The sequence below is a fragment of the Elaeis guineensis genome, chromosome 1 (genome assembly GCF_000442705.2).
Source record: "Elaeis guineensis isolate ETL-2024a chromosome 1, EG11, whole genome shotgun sequence".
Lineage (NCBI taxonomy): Eukaryota > Viridiplantae > Streptophyta > Magnoliopsida > Arecales > Arecaceae > Elaeis > Elaeis guineensis.
Genome location: NC_025993.2, coordinates 176526848 through 176552935, shown reverse-complemented (window position 1 = coordinate 176552935; position 26088 = coordinate 176526848). Strand labels below are relative to the sequence as shown.

General features: G+C 41.8%; 3 protein-coding genes across 3 annotated transcripts; 1 reads left to right on the top strand and 2 right to left on the bottom strand.

Moving 5' to 3' along the window:
- Positions 1–119: 119 nt before the first annotated feature.
- On the bottom strand, positions 120–2366 carry LOC105039787 (uncharacterized). The gene has a single exon (XM_010916054.4). The coding sequence runs from the start codon at positions 2325–2327 to the stop codon at positions 291–293; it is 2037 nt and encodes a 678-aa protein (XP_010914356.1). The 5' UTR covers positions 2328–2366; the 3' UTR covers positions 120–290.
- An 11802-nt stretch (positions 2367–14168) lies between these two features.
- Positions 14169–14780, top strand: LOC140857440 (uncharacterized). The gene has a single exon (XM_073256281.1). It carries the CDS (start codon positions 14169–14171, stop codon positions 14778–14780), a length of 612 nt encoding a protein of 203 aa, XP_073112382.1.
- Positions 14781–19279: 4499 nt separating this feature from the next.
- Positions 19280–20864, bottom strand: LOC105039786 (uncharacterized). The gene has a single exon (XM_010916053.4). The coding sequence runs from the start codon at positions 20699–20701 to the stop codon at positions 19517–19519; it is 1185 nt and encodes a 394-aa protein (XP_010914355.1). The 5' UTR covers positions 20702–20864; the 3' UTR covers positions 19280–19516.
- Positions 20865–26088: the final 5224 nt, after the last annotated feature.

Below are 26088 nucleotides of genomic sequence, written 5' to 3'. Positions count from 1 at the left end.
CCGTACATATCCGGCTATAAAGTACTGATCAATGCAAGAAACGTGATGGATCCAAATATTCACTGGTGGAAGAGGTCTTCACCTCTATAAAAACATATAACAGGGCATCATAGAGAAAATTGGATAGAAACTCGGCTCATTGCAGATCAAAATATTAGGTTTTACATCAGACTGATAGATAATCACCAACTCAAAGCAACCCAACTTTGATTACGAGTTGTGGTATCAACAAAACATGCAAAACAAAATTTGGTACCAAAACTGCAAGAGCTTGAACTGATATCAAAAGGTTAACGTCCCCTGGCCGCATAGGCAAAGGAGATGGCAGCAAGAACGGTGGTTGTAGCAGGATACAGCCATCTCTGCAGTCCTCCCTTCTTCTGAGCCTTGGCCACTTCATCCTGCAAGACCTTAAGCTCCCTGCTCATGTCCTCAATCTTCCCCACCCTACCCTTAAAGGCCATCTTGATGGCCTCCAACTCTTTCACAAATGGCTCCATCTCCTCATCCTTCTCTTCCTCATTACCAATACTCCGCTCGGCATTATTCTTTTTTCCTTCAACTAATCCATGCATCATTTCTGTGGTATCCTTCAGAAGGGAAAGAGCCCTCTGAGAGTTCGTACAGGCAGCTCGGAACTTTCTGTCCATATCCTCAAGACTCTGCCGAGCAGTTATCAGTTTCTTCTCAATTGAAGCTTTTTCTCCCTTCAGGACATCAGATTGCACCTTCCATTCCTCCTCCTTGTGAGCAAAGTCACCGAGTGCTCTCCGAAGCTGCTGCATCTCCTCTTCAGACTCATTGTTCCTCTTCTGCAACTCCTCAATTTGCACTCTCAGGCATCCTTCTTCCACCTTCTGAACATCGAGGTCTCTCCAAATAGAATCCCTCTCAGCCTGCAATTGGGTGTTTGTGTTGGTGGAGTCATTGCACAGAACTTGCAACTCACGAACAGTTAATCGGAACTGCTGCAACTCTTTCTGCAGAGTATCGATTTCAGACTGCTGGACAGCCCTCATTCCCTCAATTGCATCCTTCTCCCTTTCAATCTCCCCCATCCTGGTCCTCAGACCATCCAGCTCCTTCACATACGCCATCATCTGTTCCTCATAGTCAAGCAGAATTCCTACCTTCTCCTTCTCCACAGCATCCAACTCTGCCTGAAGCCTCTCGAGCTCCTCTGTAACCTTTTCATTCCTCTTCTCCGTCTCCACAACTTGAGACCGCAACCCTTCCTCCTCCTCCTTCAGCAATTCAGCAGCAGATTTAGAGTTATTGAGCTCAGCTTCCAGCCTATAATTGTTATCCGAAAGCCTCCGAAGCTCTGATTCTAAAGTCGATACTTTTGCAACAACAGCCTCCTTCTTGGAAACTTCAGAAAGCAGCTCCTCTGTGACCTCAACATTCTTCTTTTCCATCTCGGCAATTTCATTCCGCAACCCTTCTTCTCCTATCTTCATTGAATAAATAGCAGCCTTCAAACCACCAACCTCAGCCTCCAATATTTGATGGTTCTCAACAACGCTTTGACGCTCTGCTTCCAAAGCAGATACCTTTGCAGCAATCGCCTCTTCCTTGGCCTTCACCATCTCTACCTCTTCTTGCTTAATCTTGATCACTTCTTCAACACATTCTACCAACTGCCGATATTCGTCGAGGCTGGTTTCCATGGAAGCCTTCTCCTGGAGAAGAGAATGGATGGTTTCTTCCCTCTTCTTCCCCTGTTCCACAAGATCATTGCGCTCAAACTCTAACTTCCCAAGATTTGCTCCGGCTTCAGCTATACCAATCTCCAGGTCCCTGACATTGGCTTCCAGAACCCTCAGGTCCTTCTCCTTTCGATCAAGATCCATCAAGTTCGAATCTTTTTCCGATAGGGCAAGATCCAGAGCCTTCTTCATCTCATCCCTCTCTCCAGCCACCATCTCCAATCTCTCCCCGCTGCCCCTCAGCTCTTCCTCCATCGAATTCACCATCGCCTGCAGCGACCTCACCCGCTCCTCCGCCCCCGCCAGCGATCGGAGGTCGGCCTCCACCCGCCGCACTGCGGCCTCCCGCTCGGCGAGGCCGGAGGAGAGGATGAGGAGGCTGACGTCGCGCTCGACGCCGGCGACGAAGGCGTGGTCGTCGGAGAGGCCATCGAGGCGGGACCGGAGGTGGGCCACCTGCTGCCGCAGCTCCACCGTCTCCTTAACAAGGAGGTGGTTGAGAGTCTTAAGGCTCTCCATCTTGTCCGGTGAGGCATCTCGTGGCGGTGAGTGCGACTCCTCCTTCTCCGCCACCGCCACCGCCGGCGCTGGCGCCAGAGAGGCCTTCTTTCGGGCCATCGCGAACACTACATTAGGGGAAACTAGGGTTAAGGAAGGTTAGTGTCATGAGGAGGGGGAGAAAGGATTTAAATCAAGGGGTCTGGGGGAGGGGGAGTTCGAAATTCGAAATAGGTACCGGCGGGACGGACGGTTGGGATTCTACGTTTTCGAATCGACGTCTCTTTGTTTCGCCGCGTTTTACGATGCCCTTCGGATTCTAGATTTGCTCCGCGTGGAGAGGGATTAGATACGTTTATTTTTTTTTTTTTACTGGTAAATATTAGATACACTTGTTTAGCGTGGTGAGCATTAGATACACTTGTTTCTTGGCGAAGATTCGATGGACTTGTTCGTTGTGGCAGGGATTAGATGGACTTGTTTTCTTGTGGCGATACATTTTTTTGGCCCTTTTGGAGAAGATATTTTCCACGATAATACTATTATTTACACTATCCACTCAAATACAATAATGCTTTTAAAATAAATATTTACATGCTAAAATATATTTTTATTTGATAGATAGTGAAATCTTATAACATAGAATTTATAACTGGACTTGAGAGGCTATTTGATATCCTATATTTCTCTAGCAAAATATTCTAATATTAGTTTCGTACTCGCACATTGGGTGCTAGTTCTAGATCGCATAATTTATTATTTTATAAAATTAATTATTTATTTCTTGATAAATAAGTAAAAAATAATTATAAAATTAAAATTGATAAATATTATATAGCATCAATGATCAAGAAACTTCTTCTAAACAATATTCAATCATTGTAAACAATAAATTCATGAAATTTGAAGCGATAAACCCATAGTAAAATAACAGCTTATATATCTATTTATCTAAATTCCTGCTGTCAATTTAAATTTTCGGCTAAATACAATGGTAGTGGAATGAATGATAAAAAATTATCAATAATTTGCTGAACTCTAATTTAATTCAGATGAATGAATTTAAATTGCAATAATGTAATTGTTAGTTTTATGGGCCACAATACAATGCTTAGCTAAAGTCATGATAAAAAAATAATTTATTTATCTGTTTATTCAAATTCATGGTGTCAATCCATATTCTCAATTACATATAATAGTAGTAGAATGAATGATGAACAATCATCAATAATTTACTGAACTCTAATTTAATTCATATAAGTGAGCTTTAATTGCAAGAGTATAATTGTAAATTTTATGGGCCACAATACAATACTTTTTACTTTCTCTCTCTCTAGACAGTGCTTTTAAGATGCTTTCAATTGAGTATTTTAATAACATAATACTTTTCATTCTCTCTTTCTATTTTTAATAGGTACTTTCTTTCAATACTTTAATAACATAATGCTTTTTACATACTCTCTCTCTATAATTTTTACGTGGCATATTAAGATTTATTTTGATCCAGATGGCATTCATGTTTAATAATTTTATGCTTATGTGAATAGATTAAATTGATAATCCATTTTCTCTAAATTTCCATTTTCATATATATATATATATTAGATTCTGATTTTCTGATTTGCATCACACAGTGTACATCATGCAGTGCTGTGTAACCATCATTAAAAGGCAGACAGCTATTAAATAAAACTATTTTTCATATTATACACAATGTATCACTATTGATAGTTGTCTATCACGTGATGGTGGCCATCAAATGTTGGACAATAATAATCTATGGTATAAACTATGCACTGTAGTTATCAAAAGAAAGAAAAAGAGAGAGAGAGAGAGAGAGAGAGAACTATACACTGCAGAGAATTTTGGATCCTGGTAAGTTTTCAAATGACATGCTAGATCTCACCCACTCCAATCATCTCCAACAGGGTGAGATGGTCACTTTCACCTCTTGGTTACATCAGTACCAAGTTTCCGATTCTTAACACAACTGTTCGCCCGATAACTAAAGGGATGATGTAGCAGGATTTTTAGCTTTTGTGGTTCCCCAAGCGAGGATCTATAGGTGGTGTTACTTCAACTAAGAATCTTTTTGTGTAAGAGCTGGTTATTTCAACTTTCCCATAATCCACCTCTTCTGAAGCAGGGGGAATATAAATTGTTGGTAGCCTAACTGGTTCATGAAAACATAACTTTATTCTGGGACATTACATTGGACTTGCGTGTTCATATGAAGGTTATAGTTTATAGCTGAAAAAATGGATGACTCATCAATTTCCCAGGAAATAATGTTCAGTTTGTCCTCCTCGATATGGCTCTTTGAGAAGACAAATCATGTACGAGAACTTTGTTTTGATGCTGTCCTTGTCCTGCAGAGATTCCACAGGAACATTGAAAACTTTGTTTCTCTGCTATGGATTCGCAGACTTATAGGTGCTCTTTTTGACAGAATTGTGTTTGGTGAGGAATATTAGAATTCAGAGAGTGGTATCAGGTTCCCCTGTGGCCCACCGAAGATCTAAATGAGAAACAACAAGAGTTCTGCCAACTTATTTGGTCTGGAGCATTTAGAGAAACAAAAATCTTAAATGGTTTCGAAATGGGAAGTGGTACTCCTTTGCAAATAGCAAAAGAACATTTTATTAGTCATGAGCTCTAATATCTCTAGATCACATCCCTGTCTGTAGATTCATATCACTTGCAATCTGATAGACCAACAACAAACAAATTGATATAGATTTAAAAAATTACACGGAAATCTCAGGATCATTAAACCGGCCAAATTTGCTTCCTGAGAAATAGAAATTAACTTCCTCACATCAACTTCTAAGAAGTTTGCTCCGATGGGTATCTAAAATATATCTATAGCACAAAAGATAAGAATAAAATAAAATAAATTTAATTTTAATTTTAATTTTTTCTAAAAATAGGTTTCTTTCATCCCTGGCCCTCATGGATTGCATTGGACTATATGTTCAAGCTGAGTTAAATGTGCACTTTTGTGTGTGTGTTTTTTTTTTTGGGTTAAAAAGGGGCCAAAGATCCAAAAGAGACACAGAGAGAGAGAGAGAGAGAGAGAGAGAGAAACTGATGACGATGAAATTGAATTTTGATTCTATCCACTCAAACCATAATTCATATTCGATGCAGCAGCGTGGCAATAAAGGTGAAATCATAACCTTCCTCAAGTCCTACAGAGCATCAGCTGGCTGATTTGCTTCTTTGGATGCATGGATGGTGGTAAAAAAATTGAAAGATGAAAGGTATAGCTTAGTATCAATAAGAAGAGGACGAATGCTCCAAACATTATGTAGAATTGAACTATTTTTATGTAGATATGAAATTTATTTGATAACAACCATCGAATCATCTTCTATTACTGTAAGATTTTGGAAGGATATTAATGTGGCTGAAATTGGGTGCCATTCGAAATCTGAGATATCAGAGAAAATCTATAATGAAAATTCACATCCATCGAGAGTATTTTGACAAAGGATCCTTCGATGTTTAAGTTAGTCAAAATTTTTAGAACAGTAGAGAGAAAAAAGAGAAGAGAGTTTGCAGGAGAGCAAAATACTCCTCTCTTGATTCTCTCCTCTGTCTAGCTTGCTTATTTTAGAGTCTCCTTCGTATTTATTTTATATGGAGGTTGAATTCGTCGGTTGTTATCGAAACCTATAGATTTGTTAGGTTTGATTTTTTAGATTATTCGATCATATTTTGATCATTTAATGAGTAGGAAAACTCCACTAGCTAATTTTTATATCAAAATTATTAATCATGAATGTCCGTTACGGATTTTATCCATAAAAATAGTCGAGTCGATAGCTTTGGATCCATATCTAATGTGGTTTTATTAGTTCGGCTTGGGTGCACCCCCAAAAAGAGAAGTTCATTCGATGGGTCACCTTGGCAACATCTTCCATATGTCCAGGGGTACATGTATTCAAAAATTTCAAACGATAGCTAAATTTTTATAAAAATTTTCACATATACATAAATAAAAACAAATTGGTTATTTTTGAAAAAGCGCTCTGCATAAGTTTCCACGTGAAGGTGATGCCTGCTCTTGAAGTTTATTAAAAGGAACGTAGGTTCCGTTCCCATCATCAAAAGTTGTCATGTCATGCCATGCATTAAATTTATGAGTGCAGGAGACCCCGGAAAGTTAAGCGGAAGATGGGCCCTGCCAACCACCCACGGGACGGTGGGAAGAACACTTTTATTGTATCGTATGGTATGCGGCAGAGCACTTTTCAACGGTGGGTCCCCTGAGAACCATATGGAATGGGTCGACCCGATGATATTGGGTAGGAGCTTAGTTTGCTTTGCGGCCGGGGGAGGGTAAACAAGTAGACCTGAACCCATCTCCAGCTATGCGAAATTTTTTGCGCACCACCGCGGTGCAGAAAATCTGATACAAGACACATTATTTTATTTTATTAAATTATATAATTATTATTTTTTAATATATATTTAATATATATTAAATATTTATAATTTTATTTATTTATTTTAAATTTTGAATGATAAAAATATATATATTTTTAAAAAATTATGATATTCTATACTGATATTATAATATTCTGTATTAAAATTATAATTTTTTCTAAAAAATATCATAATTTTTCTATTAAATATTATAAAGAGAGAAGGATGCTTTCATCATTAAAAAAATATCATTGACGAAAATATTCTTCTCTGATATTATATGAAAAAAATTATGATATCTTATGTAAAAAATCATAATTTCAATACAGAATGCTATAATGTTAGCACGTGATGTTATAATTTTTTAAAATAAAAAAATATTTTTATCATTCAAAATTTTAAATTAAAAAATAAAATTATAGATATTAAATATATATTATAAAAAATAATTATGTGATCTAATAGAATAAAGTAACATATTTTACGTCAAATTTTTTATACTGCAGATGGTGCGCAAAGAATTTCTCCTCTGGTTGTAGGCAGATTCATACATGTACATAGTTTGTGGGTCCTTAAACTGAAGAAATTATATAAACACCACGTGGCTGTATACCGTCGTTCACAACAACCTATTTCCATTAGCTCCATTTATCAAGCATTCACCTTGCCGCACTGGTACAAAAATGAGCGATTAATAGAATCCACGTAAACGAACGATGGCCATATATAGTGCATATTTTGCAGGGTATGATTTCTCCATAAAGTGGTGTCCTTATCATGCTCCCCTTGCCGCTTGTACCAAGCGTGCAGGCTTCCTAACTTCTTTTATCTATCTTTTATTCGAGAAGAAATGGATTTATTGTGCATTTTCTAGGGGCACATGAGCCTATTCCTTTTTTATGTATATATTTCCTAGAATTTTTCTAGTAACTTGAAAAATAAAAGAAGCGAAAAGGATTGGTGTGCACCTTCCATTTATTGAGTATAACTCGATCATGATGATTGTTTAGATCCAGAGATATGTTCAAAATTGCATTGCCAATCTCCTTCTACATAACGACCTTACTATTCAGCTGTATATATTTTTCTATCAGATATATCTTTTAGGAGGTGAACATGACAGCTGACCAGGTGATTGTTTCTATCGCAGATTACTCTAGACCATTGCTATAGATTGATATGAGTATGATCACTAGATCACTTAAGAATTTTTTATTTTTTGATATTTCTAGATATGTTCATATAAGAATTATATAAATGATCATTTTTATCAAAAGAAAAAAAAAAAAAAAAAGATTGGTGTGCTGCCGGAGAGTGCATTTACTTGCACCTTCTATCATTTTGAGGGAAAAATCTGTAACACAACCTTATTGTGATACTCAACGACCAATGCATAGAGTTTCTATTGACCATGAGATATTTGGACGTCCAATGCACGTAAAAAGAGTATAAGGATGGCTGTGGTCTTCTATCCCCTTAGAGCGAGACTTGGAACTACAGTGGAAGGGAATTTAATCAATCAAAAGATCAACTATAACGAGAAATAGTGAAATAGATTAAAATGGGATTTATGGGTCATATTTTTTAAGCAATGCATAAGAGGAGAAAAAACTTGGAAGAGACATGCCAAACAACGGAACTAACATTTATTTGTGAATTTATGGAACATACAGGAAGACCAGCTGAATCAGAAGTGTGCTGCTCACTAGGAGAGTACCGAAACGTAGGAATTTTTTTATTAATAATAAAAATTATTAAAATAAAAAAAACTTGTTGAAAGAACAAAAGAGTGCAGATATTCATGCATATGAATAATTAATATGATATCACGTATGATATTAGCCATTCATGCATCAAACCTATTTTCCCATCTACAGTGCTTAAAAACTACCAGCGTCAAAGCGGCATGCTTTGTACTCTTAAGGCCGCACCCGGTTGGGATATAAAGTAGGGGTACGGTCTGGCATAGAACTTGTGACTTCCAAACGATCTTAAGAAAGCCTAATGTAAATGAGGATTAGTTATGCAACTCAAAGCTCCTTATTATGATAGACAAAACAATACAATGTATGATACTTATAGACTATGCCTATCATAAATAATTCAGTGTATGCTAGTCCTATGTTCTATAATGGATAAACTAGCCTTCCCTACATGTTATCCTGGTTTCCTATTCTCCCTTAATATCTCTCGAGTCCCTCACCCCCTCCCCCTCCAAAATTTTATCTTAAATCTGGAAAAGGACAAGCAACAAAGGTGGGCATATATATCATTTACCCACCTTATTAAGGGAACACATCACTAATTTTATTTGGGATTGTGATGCAGTAATCATCATTTTTCAGAATCATGATTAGTTTCATGTTTCTATGTCCATATAATTAGTGCACTTATTAGTCGCTTGATTATTTATCTGATCAAAATAACTAGATATATACATAGATAAGTGATAGATGACGAGGGTAAAAAAATGTTATCTATCTACTTCATGCCGAAAAGCAAATTTATTTTATAGTGCAAACGAACAATACAATTAGCTATTCCAGACAGGGATAAGAATTTATAGTCAAACAAAAGCAAGCGTTAACTTATTTCTTAGATATTCTATTAATATATATTTAATATACCGAGGCCTAGCCAGTTTATTTTCTCATTGCACAATGGATGCCTAAAACTAGATTGAGCAAAATAATTACAAACATAATATATGTTTGACGTGCTGCCTTTCAAAAAATTAAAAAAAAAAATTGGAAAAAGAACTACGGGGTTAGTTTATCATCCTGTGCATATTTTCCCTCATTTGTCTGCTCATGCTTGTCGGGCGGTCCTGGCTGTTTGCTCATCGTCGCCGGTTACAGGTTCATGGTGCCTTCAGGAACATGGCTGCTGTTGATACTTGTGAGAATAAAACAGAACGCATGGGAACAAAAGCTAAATCTTCTGCAACAATCTATGGTAACATGCATGAGTCTCCCAGCTTGCCTGGTTATCTCAAGTCCCTGCTTGATCTAAATTTTTCCACTCTAAACATCTACATTGCATGGCCGCCTTTGTGAATGTCAAATAGAACTCATGTCCCAATTCTCTTAATTTCTCCTTGAAAGCATCCTGTTGTCGCTGGGTTGAGCTAGCTAAGGCCGCAGAGCTGGAATAGGAGGAAAGAAGAACGATCGTAGGACAACTAGTCGAAACCTTCGAGTCGAATGCTGGTATTAGATCCTTAATCGATCTTGTTGGAGTAAACCAACTGACCTCCATAAACTGACTGATTTCCAGCACACACCAACCGACGTCCGACTCTGACCCACGAAACGAATAGACGATCCTAGAAGCGATTACCGACTATATGTCGGCTGAACAGACCGACGCTACTCTCGACCGACAACCGAACACCCCTCATCGAATCAAAATCAGCAGTCGGCCGATGTTCGGACTCTACAGATAATAAGTTACTTCGGCCGTCGGTATTTCAGAGTTACTAACCGACTCCCGACGAACAGTCGGCCGACTCATTTAAATATATCATAACCGTCACGAACGGTTACTCTACTGATATCGTGGCGTAATCCATGGAGATTAATAATCTATTACGAGATTACCATCCCGTGATTCTACGCCGCTAAATACGGGACTATATCCGGCAGTTACGACGATCTACTCTATAAAAAGAGGATAAGGCAACAAATTTCGGTAAGCTAATCTTGATACGCTGAGCTCTATCTCCGTTCTCATTCGACTATTGTCCAGTCTCCTTCTCTGACTTAAGCATCGGAGGATCCTCGCCAGAGACAACTTCGGTCAGTGCGGAGTTCATTTTGCAGGTGCTCGTTCTCGGTGAACAGGCAATGAGGGGATTAGCATCAACAGATTGACACGCTAGGAAAGGGGGAAACAGCGGCAAGAAGGAAACTCACAATGATGAGAACCAGAACTCAACGATCAACGATGACCGGCTCGGCGAGACACTCTTCCCGTCAGGAAGAGGCCCCTCCCCTGCCTTCGATAGCAGAGCTCAATTCTCTACATTCCATGACTACCACGAACACTCAGATTGCTGCGATCGTGCAACAAATGAACGTCCTCGCGGAGGCAGTCAAAAGCCTCCAACAATAGCAAACCCAACCACCATAATCACCGGTGGAGCAACCGGCGGCGCATTCAGCGCCTTCCAAGCATAGCCGCCGTCATTCGTGATGATCTCCGTCTCCTCCACCAGAGCGGCGATCTCGGCTCTCTCAACAGGATGAGCAGCGGCACTCACAGCAATCTCGATGCGCCACCCACCATTCACGGTGCCCTTCTCCTTTTCAGTTAGATCGAGCAAGGAAGGGGAAGCGACCGCAAATACCGTCTGTCTCTAATTCGTCAGGAGGATCAACCCCCAGAGTCTCCCATCACCGACGGTTTGAAGACTACGAACGTAAGTTCGAGGAAATCGACCACCGACTCGTCCAGCTCCAGACAGACGGTCAGAAATCGTCAAACGACTTCGATTTTCATATCGTCCAGCCTCTCTTCCAACTTATTTTGAACGAATCGATCCCGACTCGATTTAAGATGCCGCATGTGGAGTCCTATGATGGTTCCACCGACCCAATCGATCACCTCGAGAGTTATAAGGCTCTCATGACAATCTAGGGAGCAACTGATTCCCTCCTGTGCATTGGCTTTCCGGCCACACTTCGGAAAGCTGCTCGGGCCTGGTACTCTGGACTTCGATCGAAAAGTATCCACTCCTTCGAGCAGCTGGAACATTTCTTCATGGCCCATTTTAGCACCAGCCGGAGGCCGCCATGAACCTCGCATAGTCTCTTTTCGATCAAACAAGGAGAGACTAAAATACTTTGAGATTTCATGGTCTGATTCAATGTGGCCACGTTTGAGGTCAGAGACCTCAATGAAGACATGGCCATATTGGCCATGAAAAGAGATCTAAGGGGGTCCCGATTCACGAATTCACTGGATAAAATTCTCCCTCGGACGTATACTGAACTCTTAAAACGTGCGTACAAATACATGCACGCGGACGAAGGAGCTTCTGACCGGTGCCAGGTAAAAAATAAAGATCAGAAAAAAAAAAAGCAGAAGAAGAGTGGGGCTCCGGTCGAAACAAGTAGACCCCCATCCAACAAGCAAGCCTCACCCCGACGATGAAGTTCGAGGCTGATACATAACAAGTATAATTTCTATACCCCTCTCTCTGCTCTTTGTGTACGATCCTCATGGAGATCGAAGGGGCGGAATATCTACGACACCCTCCACCGATGAAAGTGAGGAACCGTGATCATAGAAAGTATTGTCGGTTCCACCAAGACCACGATCACGACACCAAAAAATGCATCCAACTCAAAAATAAAATAGAATCCCTAATACGATGTGGCTACCTCGAAAAATATAGGAGGGAGTCGCCGACTCAACCCTCTCTCGATCGACGATCCCAAATGACTGAGGAAGCTATGAATAACTAACCGACTGTGAAAGTCATCAACATGATCACCAGACGGCTGGATTGGGGGGCAACTCCCGACGAGGAGTCAATGAAGCATCTAAGACTCCATGATGTAATAACCTTCTTGGAGGAAGATGCTCGGAGAATTCAAACTCCCCACGATGGCGCTGTTATTGTTTCAGCAACAATAGTGAATTATGATGTAAAAAAGATACTTATTGATAATAAAAGCTCAACTGACGTTCTATTTTACTCGACCTTCTTCTGAATAAAATTGTCGATTAATTAACTTAGAAAAATCTCGACACCGTTAGTCGGCTTCATTGGAGATGTGGTCACAGTGGAAGAAAAAATCATCCTCCCCCTAACTACTGGGATTGAACTACAACAAAGCACCGTCTTCATAACCTTTACGATCGTCCGAGTATCCTTGGCCTACAACGTCATATTCGAAAGACCCAGACTAAATGCCCTGAGAATGATAGTCTCGACATACCACCTGTTGGTCCAATTTTCGACCAAAAATGACGTCAGAGAAATACACGGAGATCAACAACTCATCCGACGTTGTTTCACAATCTCCGTCCAGAATAATAAACCTGAGGACTCCCTGTCGGTCGACAAATTAGACCAAAGAGAGAATCAAGAAAGGGGTGAGCCAGCCGAATAATTAACTTCCATTCCGATAACAGAAAATCCCGAGCAAACAATCCGAATCGGATCACAATTGTCCGACTCAGAGTGATAACGACTAATCAAATTGCTTAAAGTCAATGCCGACATCTTTGCTTGGTCGGCCATGGACATGCCCGGCATTCCTCCAAAAATAATGACCCATCGGCTCAATATCAGTCCAAACGTCAAGCCGGTGAGACAGAAAAAGCAGTCATTTGCTCTAGAAAGACAGAAAGTCATTGATGAGGAAGTCGACAACCTACTCATAGTAGGATTCATCAGAAAAGCCACATATCCGGACTGGCTTGCCAACGTAGTCATGGTGAAAAAGGCCAACGAAAAATGAAAGATCTGCATCAACTACACTGACCTGAATCGAGCCTGTTCGAAAGACAGCTTTCCACTGTCAAAGATCGATCAGTTGGTAGACGCAACATCGGATTATCGACTACTGAGCTTCATGGATGCCTTTGCTGGATATAATCAAGTCTGCATGGCACTAGAGGACGAGGAACACACGACTTTCATGACTGACAAGGGCTTATACTGCTACAAAGTAATACCTTTCGGTCTAAAAAATATCAGAGCCATCTATCAACAACTCGTCAACAAAATCTTCAAAGCACAGATCAGACGAAACATGAAAGTGTACATGGACGACATACTGGTGAAAAGCACTCAGACTTCGAACCATATTCGAGATTTGGAAGAAGTTTTCAACACGCTCCGACGACACCAAATGAGGTTAAATCTGATCAAATATGCGTTCGGAGTGACTTCGAAAAAATTTTTTGGTTTCTTTATTTTACAACGAAAGATCGAAGCCAATCTTAAAAAAAATAAAAGCTATCATCAACATGAAGCATCCGAATACAAAGAAGGAGGTGCAACAACTGAATGGCAGAATCGCCGCACTCAATCGATTTATCTCTAGGTTAGCTGAAAGGTGTCTACCATTCTTCAAGACTTTGAGGCAAACGAAAAACTTCTCCTGGTCAGGTGAATGCCGACAAGCTTTCGAAGACCTAAAGAAGTACCTGGCTTCTCCACCTTTACTCATAAAATCAAAAGTCAGAGAAATACTATATCTCTACTTGACGACATCGACTGAGATGGTTAGCTCGGTACTCATTCGAAAAGATGAAAATCGAATTCACCGATCCGTCTACTATACCAGCAAAGTGCTCCACAATGTCGAAGTCCGATATTCAAGAGTGAAGAAAATGATCTACGCCCTGATCATATCGGCGCAACGGCTTTGCCTTTACTTCCAGGCACACTCTATTGCGGTCCTTACCGATCAACCATTAAAAGCAATCCTGTACTATCCTGATATATCGGGATGAACGGCGAAGTGAGCGGTAAAGCTAGACGAATTCAACATATAATACCGACCACGGTCATCCATGAAGACACAAGTTCTAGCCGACTTCATCGCAGAATGCACAATAGCTGACAATAAGTTGGAAGATGCAACCACAAAAGAGGCTGCAACCCTCGAGCCCGACCTAAGATCGACCTGGGTGCTGCATATCGATGGAGCATCAAATGCTCAAGGCAGCGGAGCTGGCCTCATTCTCACCAACTCAAAAGGGGTAATCACCGAGTACGCCCTTCGGTTCGACTTTAAAGCTTCAAATAATCAAGCCGAATACGAAGCTCTCTTAGCCGGTTTGAAAATAACTAAGGAGCTCGAGATTGACAGTCTGAAAGTCTTCACTGACTCTCAATTGATCGTGGGACAAGTCAAAGGCGAATTCAAAGCTCGAGATCCGATCATGACAATATACCTTCAAAAGGTGAAAGACCTCGTGACGAATTTAAGATACTTTGAGATCTTCCACATACCCAGGATCGAAAATGTTCGAGCTGATGTATTTTTCAGATTGGCAATGACTGCTTACAGTTCGCTGGGCCGAACATTCGTGAAGTGTCTTGAACAATCGAGCATCGACAGAAATGAAAAAGTATTGCAGCTAACAGACGAACCAGGTTGGATGGATCCGATCATCTGGTAGTTGTCTGACAGAGTTCCCTGAGGACCCTGTGGAAGCAAAACGAACCTGATGGGCAGCTTCCCAGTATGTGATGATGGATGATCGTCTCTACAAAAGATCATTCTCCCTTCTCTTACTGAAGTGCCTAGGACCGACTGATGCTGATTATGCACTTAAAGAAGTACATGAAGAAATTTGTGGAAGCCACTTGGGGGGCAAGTCCCTAGCCTACAAGATTTTGTGATAAGGTTACTATTGGCCCATTATGAAAAAGGATGCGGTTGACTTGGTCCGGAGGTACGAATCATGCCAGAAGTATTCCAACGTACAGCATCAACCCGCCAGTTGGCTAACGTACATTGTCGCACCCGAGCCTTTCGCTCGGTGGGGAATCAACATACTCGGTCCTGTCCCCCGACATCTGGCCAAAGAAAATTCATAGTGGTCGCAATTGACTATTTGACCAAGTGGATAGAAGCCGAATCCCTGGCCCAAATCATCGAACGTAAAATGAAAGATTTCATCCAGAAATCCATCATCTACAGATTCGGACTGTCGCATACCATCATCACCGACAACGGACGATAATTCGATAATCAGAATTTTAGAGAATTCTGTATGAAATTCTATATTACACATAAGCTTACATCAGTCGGACACCTGTAATCAAACAGAGAGGTTGAGGTGACCAACCGAACAATCTTGCATGGGTTAAAGACCCGACTGAATGAGGCTAAAGATCTTTGGATCGAAGAGCTATATCCAGTCTTATGGACGTATCGAACAACTCTCCATATACTGACTGGAGAGTCTCCTTTCAACTTAGCCTACGAAAAGAAGGTGATGATCCCACTCGAGATCAGATTACCATCGATAAGAGTTAAGCAATACAATGAACCGGACAACTTTGAGTGTCGAAGAGCCGACTTGGATCTCCTACTAGAACTCCAATGCGAAGCTTAACTTCGCATGGCCACATACCGACAAGAGATAGCTCGGTACAATAACACCAAAGTCAAGCCGAAAGTTTTTCGATCAGGAGACTTAGTTCTGAGAAAAGCAAAAATTTCAAAACCTCTAGATCAAGGAAAGCTATCTCCGAACTGGGAAGGACCTTACAGGATATCAGAGACAAACATGTCGGGTGCCTATCGGCTTGAAACCTTGGAAGGTTTGATTATTCTCTGAATATGAAATATCGACAATCTAAAGTTGTACTATCAGTGATTCTTGTACGTACTTAGAAATACAGTTTTGTTTCAGAATCGTAAACCAGACTTCTAATGAAATATCGATCCTCATTGTGGAGGCCGGATCATCGATGTCACGGCTTGGGGTCTGATTTTCTAAAGAAGTCAGAAACCTTCAGCCTGACCACAGACTGCATCCTGATTCTCCTGCAGAACCGACCTATCTACTTCAACGGGAGGCTAGCACCGGCCATGCAGATTTCCTCCACAAAAGCCGTGCCGCCCCCATAGTCAGCTTTCTTTTCAAATGGCTGGCTAATTTGTCGACTTGGTGTCAACTAAGAAAGGCAAAATATCAAAACGATCAAGGTCGGATTGAAATTATACCGACACGGCTACAACCAGTCGAGAGATATTCGGCTTGTCACTATTTATCAGATAATACGACGTATGAACCCGATCAAGGTCCGGATAATGGATATACGACTTACTATCATTATCCTAATTAAATACGTTGGAAACTACATGACTAGCAGACCTTACAATCTATGGGACGATTGGATCTATGATCTACGTTCGGAGATTACTCCACGGACGGACATCACAGACATTTCAGCAAACAAAAATTCTATATCTTGAAGGAAAATATTTTCATTCATTATCAGAAAAGAAAGTACAAAATTGGATCGAAGTCTGATTACAACTCTCTTTACAAAAGAAAAAAAGATACACCGACTAATCTTCGCCGCCGCCTTTCATTCCGTTGAAGAATCGACGGATTCACTTTGAATCGGCTTCTCCAACAAACTTTACCTTCCAGCTCGAGAACGATACGAATCGGATCAGACTATGAAGATGGTTGGCCGATCATACTGTCCGACCAACCATGCCAACAGCCTGACCCACTTCTACATGAAGAATGCGATCAATGACTGCACCCTCCTTGCTGAAGCCCGACCGGCAACCGAAGCTAGAGACGAGCTTCAGATTTTCATCCACCGACGAAAATGACTTTAATCATGCAGCTAAGACGGAGACGTGGAATACACGGTAACGGGTCGTCGACCCCACCATCGGCACCAGGGGCGAAAAGCTGACGTCAGCTCAAAGCATAATTTCGCTTTCGAAACTGACTTATAATCGGACCACATAACAGAAAAATCTCTAGATCCGACAGGGAGCCGTCGGTCAGAATCTCCAACCAACCATCCCTTGCAAGAACCTCACCCATCAAAACTATTTGGAAGTTTCTGGAAAACAACAAGAAATAGTTTTCACTTGAGAGCGGCTCTCTGACAAAGCTCTCCCATCAGAAAGGATGAAATGAGGGATGAGTACCTGGCTGATAGCAGCTCCTTTATATGAAAATGTCCGACGGCCCATATGAAAGCGGTTAGATTGAGAACACGTCGGACAACGACACGTGGCAATATCTGGGCCGATCATGGATCGGACAGTTTAATGCACCTGCCTCAGGTTGAACCATGTCATCCCTATCCGCGTGAATATCTTCGACCCAATGGCACCTCGACATGTGGTGAAAATCTACATGCCAGAATTAAATCCTGCGACGTCGGTTCGTCTTTCCAATGTAATTGCTGGCACCGGCTCACCTTTTCGATATGACACCTGCCACCAAATCCTCCTGCCGATATGATGGTTCGAAAGCAACAAAATGACTATTCGGCCGTACTCCAACGAAGATGGTGTCAGAGCCAAAATTCGACATGACAGACAACAACTCCTTTCATCCAAAGTAATTAACCACGTGACGACGCATGCAATGATCCACCATTGGACTCGAGAGTGGGGGGGCAACTGTTGGAGTAAACCAACCGACCTTCATATATCGACCAATCTCTGACACACACTAACCGATACCCAACTCTGACCCACCAAACGAATAGACGATCCTGGAAGCGATTACTGACTATATGTCGGCTGAGTAGATCGACGCTACTCTCGACTGATCAATCGAAGACCTCTCACCGAATCAAGATCGATAGACGGTCGATGTTCGGACTTTACAGACAATAAGCTACTTCGACCGTCAGTATTTCAGAGTTACTAACCAACAACCGACTCCCGACGAACAGTCGGCCGACTCATTCAAATATATCATAACCGTCACCAACGGTTACTCTACTGATATCACAGCGTAATCCATGAGAATTAATAATCCACTATGAGATTACCATCCTGTGATTCTACGCCGCTAAATATGGGACCATATCCGGCAGTTACGATGATCTATTTTATAAAAAGGGGATAAGGCAATAAATTTCGGTAAGCTAATCTTGATACGCTGAGCTCTATCTCCATTCTCATTCGACTGTTGTCCAGTCTCCTTCTCTGACTTAAGCATCGGAGGGTTCCTGTCGGAGATAACTTCGATCAGTGTAGACTTTATTTTGCAGGTGTTCGTTCTTGGTGAACAGCCGACGAGGAGATTAGCAGCAACAGATCTCTTGAGTCGGATTTTGCAAAATCACTAAAGACAGGAAAGATCTCACACTAGGGGGTTCCCTAGTGATGGATCCTCTGATGTCTAAATCAGTCTCTCGCAGAAATGAACAGAAGATATTTGAGCTTTTAGATAGAGCTTAATAGTAGAGTCGAGTATGAAGAATGGTACATTGGAGTAAAAGAATGAAAAATAGAAGCTCGGAGGATCCGTGCGGAGTATGAACATTAGAGATGGAGTCAGAAGAACTTAGAGTTCTTTGGAGGAGATAGATTCCAATTCATACGGAATCCATCTTTGGGAAAAGGCATGCAAAGCAAGTATTCTCCTATATGGAGGGTCTCAAAGAATAGAGTTTTATAAATGAAGATGGGTATACGTCGTTTTTGAAAATGTACACAATTTGCTAGGGAACAACGATTGCCATTAGAGAATAATAACTTACACGTTCCAGAGGTTGTTGAGATTACGGATCTTATTGAGTGAAAAAGTGGAGCAGTGAATGGATTAGCTGCTTATGATCTTACGGATAGAGACTCTTGAGCTTCTCCAGTACGATCATAAGAGATCAGATGATAGCGGTTGGATAGTGACTCCATTACTTCTGTCAAAGACATATGTCGGGTTGCTATTGGTTCTCCAATGCTACGGCGCAAGTCCATACTAGAGTGCATCACATTCAATAATTAAAAAAAAATATCAAGAATTTGTATTTTCTGAAGATCCAAATATTTATCCATACATTTTCAAATCCAAAGAGAAATAAACGAGAATACAATTTAAAACTTATAATCTATTAATAGGCAGTAGCTAAATTAGTGATTCATGAGCAGTTTTTTTTTCAAAAAAAAAGAGTAATTGAGAAACTGTTATGTCCTTTATTTTTGGTCCACTTTTATGCATAAAATTGGCTAAGCTTAAATGGTAACAATCCCTAAACAATCCAAACCACCTAAGCCTCCACCTCCAAAATTTTATTTTCATCTCCCCATGGCAGCCCCTTGCTCTATCTTTTTTTTTTTTTTTTTAAATAAAAAAAAGATTTTCTCTATTGTATTTTCCAAAACAAAATTAAAAAAATACAATTTTCGTAGGATCCCTCCTCACCCCTTCCTCCATCCACACTGCGCCGCCGGCCGCGTCTTCCGCCTGCCGGCCTTCACCGGGCACGGCGTGTCCACAGGCGGCACCATGCAATTATACTGCAAACACAGCGACGTGCGCGCCGGAATGGTCTTCGCCGGGTTGATCCCAAACCCCGTCAAGTAATTATGCTGCAGATAGAGCACCCTGATCGCTCCCGCCACCACTCTGTCCACGAACGTCGCCGGCACATTGCCGGAAAACCCGTTATTATTCAGATACAACCTCTCCGCCGCCGCCAGCGCCGCCGGCGCCGTCCCGCTCAGCCGGTTATAGCTTAAATCCACCGTCGCCCCGGCCGGCATCGAACCAACCGGCCGAACCGGGCCGGAGAAGTCGTTGCGCTGGAGCTGGAGGGAGGAGATGGGGAAGGAGAAGATTTGGCCGGGGATCGGGCCGGAGAGCTGGTTCATGCTGAGGTCGAGGTAGTTGAGCCGGGCGAGCCGGGGGAGGACGCGGTCGACCGGGCCAGAGAGGCGGTTGGAGGCGAGGGACAGGTAGCGGAGAGAAGGCGGAAGGGCGGGGATCCCTTCAGAGAGGGAGTTCCACTTGAGATCGAGGCGGAGGAGAGGAGAGGAGAGGGGGAAGGGAGGGATTCGGCCGGAGAGGCGGTTGCGGCAGAGGACGAGGTTGGAGAGAGCCGGGATGGCGGCGATCGCGGGGGGGATCTGGCCGGAGAGGAGGTTGAAGCTGAGGTCGAGGGTACTGAGATGGCGGAGGGAGGCGAGGGAGGGGGGAACGGAGCCGGAGAGGAAGTTTCGGCTGAGAGCGAGGAAGCGGAGGGAGCGGCAGAGGGAGAGGGAGGTGGGGATGGGGCCGGCGACGCGGCCGGGGACGAGGGAGAGCTCGGCGAGGGCGGAGAGGCGGCCGAGGGAGGGGGAGAGGCGGCCGGCGAGGCCGGGGGAGCCGGCGCGGGGGTCGCCGAGGGCGAGGGCGACGACGCGGTCGCGGGAGCAGAGGACGCCCGGGAAGGTGCAGGGGTCGCCGGTGAAGTCCCAGCGGGCGAAGAAGGTGGAGCCGGGGGCGTCGGAGAGGTACTTGCGGATGGATTGCAGGGCCAGGAAGTCTACGGGGTCCAACATACCGAAGCTTCTCCAGCACGAAAGTAGAAGCATCATAAAGAGGATGACTGGTGTTCTTCTCATTATGGCAATGCAAGTGTTTGAGAGGAGGGAGAGAGAGAGAGAGAGAGGAGGGAGTTAGATATGTAGGAGGGAAGGCATGGGTGGGTGGAGTTGTAAATAGGGAGAGGAGGAGGAAAGAGAGGTGGCAGAGGAGTCTTGGAGATGAAGTCTAGGTATATTTTAGTATCTCTAATGATTTACTTGGAGGTGGTGCTGTGCTTGGAGTTCTCACCCTCCAATCTCTGTTTCATTCTTGCTCTGGGTCCATGTCCCTGTGCCTGCTCATGTATTGGGAAGAAGCCAGCCAACCATGGTCTGTCAGTCTATAGTGTTACTTAAATGCAAGTAATAGAAGTTTTTGTTGTTGTTTTATATATGGGTAAAATAAAATATCCTACATCAATGGAAGAAAAGTCTTCAATTAAAGTTTTGAAGTTCTGATAAGTGTTTATGAGTGATAGTGTTGTGCTTGAGTTAAATGATAATTATTTCACATTGGTAACCCTTCCACTCCTGAAGAAATTTCGGATTAATGCAAATATTACTCTTAACTTGGGATGAAAATTACAATTAATGCGATTTGATTGGGTTTAATGATAAATTAATTTCGGATGTATGCCTCCAGCGTCACGTGCACGTGGAAAAGGCCGCAAAGGCGAACCACCTCGTTCTCCCCCTGCCAAATAAATTAATAATAAATGACACATCCGTGGGGACTATATTGAGCTGGCAGGTCAAAGGGCCATAGGTCTTTTGTGTGTAACTAATATGGTTCCAGGCGTCCCATCTCGTTGAATGACCAGCCACATCAACAAGAGACATTTTGTCATTTTTGGCAAGAAATCTTGAGTGATTGTTACTAAATCAACTCATAATTGCATATATTTGAATGTTATTATCATATTTAATTTGAAAATAATTAATTTTTTTAAAAAAATAATAAATATATATATATTTCAAAAAATAGAGTCGGAAAATATTATGAAATGCTTGAACAACCGACAAAACTGAAGATGTTACAAAAGCTCACAATGAATTAGTGGGGTCTCATGGATAAAAGGACTTAAGAGAGCAAGACTTATATGACTAAATAAAAAAATAGGGATAGAGTATTTGCTATTTATAATTTTTATTTTATTTATCTTCTATGTTTGTTGGAAATTAAATAAGAATTTTTTTTGAATATTTTAAAAAATTATATATATGCTTAAAAACAAATAGTTGGACTACTTTGTTGATAGAGATTTTTTTAGAATTACATGATTAAAAAAAACTATAGCTAAATCTTTATATTCCTAGCAACCAATGTGAAAATTCAATAGTATCTTATAATAGCATTTTGACTTTATCAAATAGATATTACATATAATAGCACTCCATATGCATGATATGTGCAGTTACTAATAGATAAGATACACTAAAGGAATAGAAAAAGCATAGTATTAATATGCAAATTCTCAGCTCTGCCCAACAAGACATATTTTTCTTGTTTGTGTTTCTAATTAAATTGTGTGAAGCTCTTAAGAGTGAGAATTAATAGGATTTTATGGTCATCTTTTTTTTCTTTATTTTTTTTATTTTATTTTCATATAAAAGATCTCTTTCCTTCATTGGGCAAATTGGGCGGTTAAAGACTGGCAGAAGATTAGGTATGGGTGGCAGAGTATGCATTGATCGTAGGCTTTTTTGACCTTTGGCCGTATGAAACTTTTGTGCTTCATCAGCGCTGACAAATTTTTTTACGGCAGCCAGGCTGTGATACGGAGCTGCAAAGCGCTTGGCAGACAAAGTTGCCTGTGGTCTCGTACTGCGTAAAATTTCCCTTTTTATGGTCCCAGATTGCGTGTTTGCATGCTACATGGAGACGAGGACAACCAGACCGATTTGGTGGGGTAACAACTTTTCCTTTAAACATGATGGATTGTGCGTCCGTATGCTTATTGTTGAGCATGGTGGGACATTAATATATAACCAATTTTTTCTTGTCTCTTAATTCGATATGACTCTTTTGGAAGCTAATGAAGCATTTGTATGCTAGCTCTCAGAATTGTATCATACGTGATAGAAAAAATACTTGTTCTCCAAAGCTGTGAGCGCTTTGGAAGCTATCGTAAAAAGAATGAACAATATTGTAATGGTTTTTGTAATGATACATGTTGCAAAGGTACACTTTCTATATATTTCCTAGTTCAATTTCATGCATTCAGTCTGATCTCTTCCGAAGATTCACTTTCTTTCTGTGAAGTCAGGATCGTGCGACGATCACTTTAAGATTAATTGAATCAAAAAATTTAAAATACTTTGAGATATGCATAAGGTATGATCTAATGATCAAAAAAATCGATCACTCTCTTACGTGAAACATACAATCTGAATCCTAAAAATCCTTGATGGAAACTTTTCTATGCCACATCTTTTGACGCCAAGAGAAATTGGTCCGGTGGACTTGGGCATCCAAAGCCTCTTTCTTGTGTCGCGTTGTTTTCTGGGAGACCGGATTCTCTCCACTCTTTATTATTTTTTTTCAAGCTTTCAATTGGAACATTTTGTTCTTCGCGCACTGCACTTTCCTCACCTGCATGTACGCTTGTGCTTGACTTCTTGGTAGAAAGTGTGGGCCCACCGCATCTAACGGCCCTTCATGAGGAAAACATGTTCATGACGTGGCAAAAAATGTTGGCTTTTGTATTCAAGGTAAGGGCCTGTAAAAATCCTGTTTGCTGTTTGACACTAACAGATCATGAGGGTGCGATCAGTCCGGGATCGGTCGATTTCGAGCTTGAAAATTATGTATAAGCTCGGTTTGTTCGTCACTTGATTAAGTCTAATTCCAGCCTAATTTCAAATGGAGAGCTAAGTACTACTCTATCAACTCATAATCCATCCAAACATACCAAGCTCGAATTGGACATGAACTTAGCTTAGTTTAAGCTCTATTCAAGCTTAATTTGGCTTTGATTCAATGGTTGATTATATGCAACAAGAACCAAAGATTGGCTGTTAATTGGGTTAGATCCCATGGTTGATTTACACCAACTAATATATATTAGAATATATTTTATCAATTTCAAAGCCTCATCAAATCAAGTATGATTGAGCTGAGTTTTTATGCTTGGTTTGGATCTGATTTTGAACCTATAAATCAAGTTCAAGCTTGATTCGAGCTTATCTTGAACCGAACTCAAGTCTAACATGACATACGTAGATCAATTGATAATCCTGGTCATAAGTTTTGCCTACATTTTGATCCTTCGCTTATAGAATATGAGTGGTAGGTGAGACAACGGAGGCAGTTGGGGCAGCAAAGCTTAACTCATTGAAGCTTAGAAAATTAATGACAAAAGAGAGATTTTTTGGTTGATGGTGTTACGACAGGATTCGGTACCACAAAATATAGTAGAAAAAAAAAATAAAATAAAAAATATAATATAAATATATAGATCGGCCTCAAGCCTACCTCCACAGAGCGTGCAAGCTTCATTATGAGAGAATAAAACAAAATCAATACAAGGGGAACTCACCACTCAACCCTTTTACAACAGTCTCTCAAGAAAAAGCTCCAAAATCCTCATAAAAATTTTCTGAAATCTTTGTTGAAGCCTTTCTACACCTCCAGGACGTCACCAGCTTTCCAACATAACTAACGGCTCATCAATCGGAGTTTTATAGACTTCAAAAACTCAAAAATACTGTTATACTAGGAAACAGAGTTCCAATCAAATCTAGAATCACCCGTGGCCGTCCGATTGTGAACGGCTTGCACCAGATCCATCCGATTGCGCACATCAGGGCCACAGATCATCTGATCAAATCTGAAATCAACCTCAACCGTCCAATGGTGACCGGCTATGATCTGGACTGTCGGATCGTGCAAAAAGTAGTCTGAACTGTGCATGGACCGCATGTTCGGTCCACGCGATCCCATGGACCGCCTAGTGCCTCGTGATTCACGGTGGATCGCACAAGGGCACTGGGTCACCCGCACGTGCTAGGCCGGCTCACGCACGTGCCTATGTTGGGCCCACCCGCTCACTGGGCTACGTGCGCCTGCGCGCACGCGCGTCTCTGCCAAGCCTGGTGGCACCACCGTCGGCCTGTTGTCGGTCGTCGACCGTTTCTATTTGAACTGTTTTTGGGCTCGTTGGACTCTGTTCGTCATCCTGGATCTCACTGTGGATTCAATATGGATCGAATCTTGAGGTATATTTTCTAACAATTTTCATCTCGACTCGATATTCGGTCTCCACCTATCTTTGAGAACATGTGATCCATCTCACCCCCATGTCCTGGGGCATGCCTGCTGTCTCATAGATGGACAAACATGGGAGTCGAGCCAGGCCGCTCAATCCCACATCCGTCATGGGTTGTCTCCACTCTGACCAAAAATCTGCTCAGGGTATCATCCTGCGGTATTAGAAATCTCATCCTGCGACGTCGCCCCTCGTCCTTCCGTGTCTCCTGTCTCGTGTCCGATCCACCTCTACCTGGAGCTCCACCTCGCTTTGGGCTCCTGAAGCTCCACCTTGCATTGGGCTCCCTGTTAGGTAGTAATGTCCTCTCGTCCTCTTCTTCTCTTCCAGAACAATCCTATCACCGTGCAACACCTTCAGAATTCCTCCACTAGCTATCGTCTTGTAGCCTCTCGAATTCAGTCTGTTCAGTGAGATAAGATTCTATCTAAAATCGGACATGTATCAGACCTCCCCCAATCTCCTCACTGCACCATCATATGTCCTCCAGCTGATCGTTTTGATGCCTTTGATCGCATAGTTCGATCTATCTGACAGATAAACAGTATCCTCATTGCTCTCCAGGGAGTTAAACTGCTCCTCTCTGCAACATACATGATGGGTGCATATAGAATCTAAAATCTGCTGCTGGGAAGAAATAGATACCTCGTCAGATATCTTTAGGATATCACCCTCTGAGTCGCTACTGGCCGTCGCTGTAGTAGCCCTCGTCCGATCTCTGAGTTGAGAGTAATTTCTAGCTAGATGCTCCAACTTGTCACATTGGTAACATCTAGTCTTGCTCAGGTCTCTCATCCTGGACTTGGACCACCCTCGCTGAGATTTTCTGTCACCCTGTCTACCGCCTCCTGCTCTTCCAGAAACTATCAAAGCTGAACTGCCGCCTCAGCTTGAAGCTGGATTCTTCCCTCCGAGAAACTCGTTCTGGAGAATCGCCGTGGTAACCTCGTCCATCTTGATGGTGCTCTTTTCCACTAGAAGAGCAGTCACCAAGGACTCATACGAAGGGAGAAGCGATGCTAGCAAGACCAATGTCCTGGTCTTCTTCTCAACTTTCTCGTCAACGCTGAGGAGGTCAGTGAGGATCTTCTGAAAGTGGCAGAGATGCTCTTGTATGCTCTGTTCTTTAGTCATCTACAGCTGGTAAAACTTCCTCCA